Here is a 7,641-nt window from a genome sequence, read left to right as displayed (position 1 = left end):
AGAGCATCTCTGAAGGCACAACATAGAGATGGGCTACAACAGCAGAAGACCAGCTGGTGACAATCCTGCGATGCAAGAACAGTCACACGGGCTTACCAAAGTTGCACGATCAAAGATTATAGAAATGCTGCATGGTTTGATGAGTCTCGGTTGCTACTGTGTTATTCAAGTGGTAGGGCCAGAATTTAGCGTAAACAACACAAAAGCATGGATCCATCCTGCCTTGTATCAATGATTCAGGCTGCTGCTGGTCGTGTAATGATGTGGGGGTTATTTTCTTGGCACACTTTGGGCCCCTTAGCACCAACTGAGCATCATTTAAATGTCAGCGCCTACCTCAGTATTGTTAACCATATTATGACCACAGTGACAGTGAGTTAACTGAGAGATTTTCATCAGCAAAAGGGGGTCCAACCCTTATTGGGAACATCCAGTTCCAATTGCAGATCTTGGTGCCAATAAATAAATGAAAAGAACAACTTTAAATTTATAATATTTATTAAGTTATTCAAGTACAGTGAGCATCATATTTGTACATCAAACTACACCTTCTTGTTCATAGTGATAAAATTAAAAAAGCAAGTCTGGTCATCTCTTATTCCCTTTAAAAAAGGTGCCTTCATTACATTCCCTGTCTTTACCATGAATGTACAGTAGTGAAATGAAAACAGTGTGCACATGAGCAAACAACATACAGTGAACGTTTCTACTACCTAAACAGATGAAAGTAAAAGAGTTAGAAAGAAAGATTTTTGTCTAGATTCTGAGGTGAACCATATTTAATTTATTCATAAGCACCAGAACAAACAAACATGACAAGAAGGGAAACCCATGTAAACAACAAAGCTGTGAGTTCATGGCTTCACAAATAGACGGACACTGGGATGTGCATCTTAGGGCTCTACTTTTCACCTAAAGTGTTTCAGTGCTTTTTTCCCCATTTGGAAAAAGGAAAAATAGAAAAAGGAGCAATACAAAAAGCAATATATTTTTATATAAAAATGTACACAAAATTCCACCGCAGAATTAACTGGACAGTAATGTCACCAACTCCTGTTCCAGCAGCCCACCTCTGGCACATTCATGATCTTTTCTTCACCTTGCTTTATTTGCCTCAGTTAGTTATGACTGAGGGATTTATATTGACAATCACTTGGACGACAAATTCCTTTTGGATTTTAGTATCTTGCAGGCGAGTCTTGTCGGTCAGAAGCTTCCCAGAAAAGAACCACCTCTGGCGGGACACATCAATTTCTTCCTGTTCTTCTAGTAACTTCTTTAGCTCAGCGATGGTGTCTGCCATGCTGGCTGTGAGACGCACATCCTTTCCTAAGGGAGAAGTAGAGTTGACACAGATCTTTTTATCCAGGTAAAAAAATCTCATTTCCAACAATCCATGCATAACGTGATTTTTAGAGATATACAGATGCATAATTCCAAGTCTTACCAGTTGATAATCGCACCCGTAGCTGGAACTCTTCTCTGCTCGGAGAGGGCTGAGATTGTTTTTGCGTCGATTCGGAAACCTTGCTGTCGCTGGATGTTTCAGTGATGAGGTTGACAGGCGGGGCTAAAGTGTACGCTGGGAGCTGATAGCGGTTGCCCAGCTCATCGTAACACTCTGTGAGAGAGCCTGCAGAAGAGAAATAACCCAGATAAACAACCAGTTAAAAAAACCAAAAAAAAAACCCTTATCCCTCTCCACAACATACACAACTTTAACCTTGAGCTACACATGTCCCCTCATTTCAACTGTTAAGAAATCCTGTCTGAGCATCACTTTTCTTCCATTAGTAGCAGTTAAAAGCAGATGAGCATGTGAGAAGACTATGTGAGGACTGCTTTTTTTTCCAGCTAACACCACCAGGGCTTTCAGTGCATCAGACCACTCACAGTGGTCATGCAGTACTGCGACTATTATGTAACTACTACAACAGTAATCTCTGCACAGTTGATGGGATTCAGCAAACTGTTCTTTGACTTTTACAAATGATTACAGTGAGCTCTGCATTTACAATGGGAGGTCTAGTCCACTTACAGCGTATAATTTATAGCCAAATTATGCTTTCATATCTCAAAGGGGATTTTGTGTATGTGTGTTTGCATACCATGTGGTAATGTAATGCAGGCACCATCCACGATAGCCTGCGCTAGCTCCAGGTCATTGCACTCTGCAGCCAGGGCTGCTGCTCTGAGTGCGTCCCAGATTTCCTTGCGTCCATCAAAGGCCGGAGCTGTATCCCAAAATTCATCCCTCTTGCTCCTGAGCTGGCCCTCAGTCATCGGGTACTCACTCTTCCATTTTGGACGCTCTTTCTTTAGAGGCTCATTGCGTCCTTAACAAAAAGAGAGGGAGGGGTAAAAAAAAAAAAAGAAAGAGAGGTGTTTAATCTAATTTTACAGACTGCTCTAAGAAATGACCAAGAGACTGTGACGCAGAAATAATCCGGGCTACGCTTTTGAAAACAACTTCTAGTTTATAAAAAGTAAAACAACAAACAAACAAAGAAAAAAAACTTTGTTGCTAATTTATTCTAATTACATAATAAAGAGATTACATGGTGCGAATCCAGGTATCTGGTAGTAAACTACTTATTACGTCGATGTCTACTAAAGTGGATAAGGACATCACTGCTCCAAAAAAACGCCTGAGCTCTGTACTATTACATCAGACAGCCAAGGTCAGGAAATATTTTTGTTTTACTCTGATGTGAAGTGTCCTTAAAAGAATGTAGGTATAAATGCACTGAATGCATTAAATGTTCTTGGTTTGAGTCATGTAAACACAAAAAGGGACAAAAAGCTCATCTTAATACCTTGTACACACACACACACACCACAGTCACTATCTGTGATATTTAGCAGTTTCTGCATAGGCTGACTATAGCCAGTAACCAAAATGCGCTTTTTTTTGGTCTTGTTCTTTCGTTTTCTTTAAATCAGAGCTCCAGCAGCAGTATTTTGTACACCTACTGCAGGTGTTTCTTTGCTAGCTATTGGTGTATAGCTGCAGTACTGGTGTACCAAAAAGTCAATTTGCTTCACAGAGAAAGGAAAATCAAAGTGATTATTTATAGTGCTGTGGATTACTGCAGTGGCCAGTAATACACACATGCGCACGGACAGGCGCTCACTCACAAGCAAACACCAGTGGATTATAGGCAGTAAGCAGGTCCCACATAACAGGATTTATCTGTGCCTATCCCTTAAGGCATTGGATAGAAAGATGACAACCCTTTAGCCAATGAAAGGCAGCCAACAGACACAGATCTGCCACTGCACGCACGCATAAATACAAACACAAAGCCACTACAACTCAATTACACTGTCACTTTATCGAATTACGGAGTGTTTACAAACTGCTGCAAAGCGTGGTTTTGTCCCTTTCAAACCTGATTTTCCAACAAGATCAAAGGAAGCCTTTATAAAATCTTAAATAACATTTAGCAATGATACATATCCCAATAGACATAGATATTAAAGACATCTTCTGTAGCACTGATCTAGAAACCAGCTGAAATATTATAACACTGACCACACAGTACAAGAGGCCTCAAAACATTGTTACTAAATTCCAATGTAAAATTATGTTTTGAGTTATATGACAAATTTGCTAATTTCAGTTGGTGAATTCCCCCAAAATTTGTCTGGTTGAATTAAATTTGTACATAGACACCTTAATCCTAAAGACCGATAACAAAATGAGCACATATGGTTATATTAAATGTATTCTTTTGAACTGCTTATTAAGTTATTCTGCCATTTATTACTGTTTTTTACTCATTAAAATTTTTTACATTTAAGTTGTTTACTTTATTCTGTCTCATGTGATTTATATTCCTCCCACATTACCCTTAGGATTGAATTAAACAGACATGTCCAGCCTGAGCACATCAGAATGTTAAAGCTTTGCAAGTTCATTTATATCAAACTTTCAGCCTGAGCTTTCACGCAGAAGTACGACATTTATATTATTTATAATTTACACTTTATGCATTAAAAATGACGTGCAAACTGGAACTGTCCCACACTTCTAAACCCATGAGCAGAATACCCCTAAAATCTAGAGACAGCTATATAAAATGATGCCACCCTGTTCCAGTGTTTGCAGCTTTATTATATTCTTTGCTTTTACTTCTCTTACAAAAACATTTATTTTTAGCCCGTGTAATGTTGATTATGCAGCCAGGCACACATGCAAAACTAAATTAACATGCCAGCCAAACAAATGCAAATTAGATTGTTTGTCTGGAATCCTAACAAGTGACCCTGCCAGTAGACATGGGAAAATACACAGTGACAGTTTTGGGATTGTGCAAGTCTAAGACTTTCAGAATGAGAGTGCAGAACAAAACATGCCAGATTTTATTTCCTGGTTGTACATTTTGTTACATAACAGTATGTACAAGCATTTTTGCTTTGGTTGTGTTTACTAGATTGAAGCAGATGCAATCAGTGCTTCGTGATGACGACCTACAAAATATAAAAATGTTTCATCCACCTCGCTGCTGTACTCAGTTTGTCAGTGTTAGTGTTTGCATAGAGGGAGATCAGATTTGACAGCATGTCCTTTAGCTGTAAGACTAGCTCCCTGGAAAGATTAGCACTTTAAACTGAAGCGAGTGAGCAAGTTTGACTTTCCTGAGCTAAAATGTGCAGGTGGAAGTAAAAAAAGAAAAGAAAAAAAAGAATGGTACAAGTAAATCTCTGCAATAACAGGAATGAGATTAAAAGGTCTAATGTAGACCTGCTGCTTATGCAGTATGATTTTATATATCATTTTAAACAACCACTATAAGCAGGATCTGTGAGCAGTGTTGTATCTACCTACTGTAAAATGTGCATGTAAAACTAAGTTCATAATAACTGTATAATAGATAATAGAAAAATACACAAAGTCAGATATGTCAACATCTGTGCAAGTAAAAAAATGATCAACAAAGTCTTCATACATTTAAGATACACTTAAGGTGCAAAAGCTTTGCAGCTTTTACACCTTAAATGTTTTAACTAATAAAATGATGATCCATTAAAGCAGGCTTTAATGGATCATCATGAAAGTATTAAAGTCAAAGGCAGCACTGAAGATACAATTTGATTTTCATTTGTTATTGTAAATCAGTTTTTCAGCTGCGCTTCAAATGCTAATTTACCAATTACCACTACATAATGGGATTATAACAGCAAAAACATTAGTAAAGACTATAACACATACCCCTCTGGGGCATTTTATTGCACCCAGAGTAACTTTTTCCACCCCTGACAAAAATCTATACTTACTTTTAAGCAAAATCTTCAAAGGGGAATTTGGAACCTGATAGTAATTGTATTCCCTTGAGTTTGGTACTCCCATTGCTCTTCTGTCGCTGAGGTTTGATATGCGCCAAACTGCTGTACATCAAAAATCCTTAACGATGAGCTACAGTGAACGATCCCGAGGAAGAGGACAGTCTCCGCTCGGTCGGACCAGCTTGAAGAAACAAATGCCTGATCTAGTTCACCAAGCTGCGCAGACTAAGAATCACAGCTCTGCTAATCATTGTTACATTTCCCCAGTTGCTGAAAAATGACCCCCACCACTTTTATCCCCTTCTACTAACAAACACACCACAACCCCAAAATAACTTTGAATCAATTCATGGAAACAGGTAGAATATAGGAGGAGAGCAAGTTGAGTGTCCTTGGCAGAAGGTGGCGTCTTTACACAAGAGCCCTAATCCTATCAGCTCTATTTAGAGCTGGGATAAAAATACTCAGAGGCAAAGTGCTAAACCTATTAGCACACAATAAACCGTTGTCAGACAATTACAGTCTGATTCAAAGGAAAGCCAATGTCTACTTCGAGGAAATGTCCTGAACAGGCGATTCTTTTTCTTTTCTAAGGCTGTGATAATTATAGAAATACGATGCTACTTTCTCACAACTGACAATGAGGCAGTTCATTGAATTTCACCAAACTGTGAGGTCTGAGCTTATGATGGTGATCGAAATGTCTAAGAGGTCATGCCTGTCTTGCAGGTAATGTATTTCCTTCTGCATATGAATGTGTTTTGCACATAAAGCACATCATGTACCAAGTAGGTCAATCTCTGATTGAAAAACTCTCTGTTGAGGCTCCTGCTGCTGCTCAATGCATAATGAATGGCAGTCTAGCGCAGCACACAGCACACAGGCTCTGTGAATGGATTGAACAGTGTTTATATAATCTGTCCTATCAGGCCAGGTCCTTAAACCCAGATTAGACACATGACTAAGCCACGACACATTTAACACCTGAAACTATAAGTATTCAGAATAACAAAGGTGTAGCTAGGATGCAACACCTGAAACCCTGAGGCTTTATCTTACAGCCCATCTGGCAGGTGCTACATGAATGTATATGTAGTGTAAATAAAAATGCAGAAAGTGTCTCGTTGTATTGGTTGAATTCAATGACAGTAAGTCCCATTATTATGTAGTGTTTAACTGATGTGCTTAAATACATCACTATACAGTAATCTCCCTACCGCGATGGTAATATTGGAAAATAATAATTTAATACAAAAGTGCTGGTCAAGGAGGAATATTAGAAGGGTCACTCAAGCTCAAGAGTTACATCACCACAAACTGCAAGTCAGCAAAGATGTAGAGAAAGCCATTGCTGGTTTGTGCTTTGCGGACATGATGTCCTAAGTATGAAGCTGCACTTATTTCAACATCTGCGAAGCCAATGTCCAGCTTCTTACCTCCGCGTTTTTTGCTCCTTGTCGAGTTTCGGGCACTCCCTTGTCCATCCATCCTACTCCTCCCCACACAGCCTCCCATCACTGTCCCTACATTTCAGATCAAGGAGAAATCTGTCATATTTTACATATTTTCGAATATAAACGCTTTGAAATGAACGTGCAATAATGTCACATAAATAAACTGTTGGTAATGATGTGAAATTAAGTGCCTTATATGAAAAGCACCATCAGGGAATGACAGCTCAGCACGCCTTGTTCTTATGAGGTCAGACGAGCTGATGTGTTTACGTCACGTGTACCGCCAGCTGACGGGGACACGCGCCTGAAGCTAATGCCAGCTGATTATTGCCCACGCACGCGTCCAGAGTTGTGTTTTTGCACTCTTACATTTTTTTAAATGAATCCAAATCAATGCATATATTTATTTTACATACCGGAAATCCAGCCTGCTAGATTATGCATTCGTCTGCAGTTTGCCTGCCACATCCGAACTTCAGGTGAAGTTAGAGCCTCACGCGACGATCAGCAGAAGAGGTAATCAGCCAAGTAGGAGGACAGGCACAGACCCAGTGTGTCTGTGCAGAGGCGATGTGTCCAGGTGGCCTCTGCAGAGCCTTTAGTAAATCTCAGCCGTTTCTCCAAAAATATGCGATCAGTATCCACATTTCCTCCAAATCATAGTGTACACAGCCTACCAACACAATCCGTCCACACTGATCCAGAATTAAAGACTTGCAGTCTGTACGCATGCGTAACTTAGAGCGGTCGCGTCAGAACAAGACAGGAAACTGCTAAACCGCTCCTTCGGGATAATAGGATGGCTGAAACATAATTTAGCCGTCTTTTAACCACCATTTAGAGTTTGAAACGACAGGAAAATGTCTCTAAAATAAGTCCTGTCAAAGACAAAACCTTT

General features: G+C 39.5%; 1 protein-coding gene across 2 annotated transcripts; it reads right to left on the bottom strand.

Moving 5' to 3' along the window:
- Positions 1-904: 904 nt before the first annotated feature.
- On the bottom strand, positions 905-7,211 carry ubtd1a (ubiquitin domain containing 1a). Of its 2 annotated transcripts, XM_085369301.1 has the most exons (5): positions 7,160-7,211; positions 6,726-6,812; positions 2,109-2,336; positions 1,448-1,633; positions 905-1,329 (listed from the first exon to the last, which is right to left on the bottom strand). In XM_085369301.1, exons 1-5 carry the CDS (start codon positions 7,209-7,211, stop codon positions 1,115-1,117), a joined length of 768 nt encoding a protein of 255 aa, XP_085225427.1. In that variant the 3' UTR covers positions 905-1,114. The 2 variants fall into 2 exon arrangements, with proteins under 2 accessions (XP_085225427.1, XP_085225428.1); XM_085369302.1 differs by lacking the exons at positions 6,726-6,812; positions 7,160-7,211 and adding an exon at positions 5,281-5,353.
- Between the last annotated feature and the right edge of the window lie 430 nt (positions 7,212-7,641).

This window comes from Diplotaxodon limnothrissa, linkage group LG13, assembly GCF_057381915.1.
Source record: "Diplotaxodon limnothrissa isolate DT_005_m linkage group LG13, D_limnothrissa_male_GT1.1, whole genome shotgun sequence".
NCBI lineage: Eukaryota > Metazoa > Chordata > Actinopteri > Cichliformes > Cichlidae > Diplotaxodon > Diplotaxodon limnothrissa.
Note: the sequence above shows the minus strand (reverse complement) of the source record. Positions and strands in the feature narration are given on the sequence as shown.

Excerpts from the sequence above, each read along its gene's own strand:
- ubtd1a (XM_085369301.1), bottom strand. The coding sequence starts at position 7,211 with ATGTGGCAGGCAAACTGCAGACGAATGCATAATCTAGCAGGCTGGATT. Across the intron at positions 6,813-7,159 it reads TCTAGCAGGCTGGATTTCCG|GGACAGTGATGGGAGGCTGT; the intron begins GTATGTAAAATA and ends TCTGAAATGTAG. Across the intron at positions 1,330-1,447 it reads ACGGGTGCGATTATCAACTG|GAAAGGATGTGCGTCTCACA; the intron begins GTAAGACTTGGA and ends CTTCTCCCTTAG.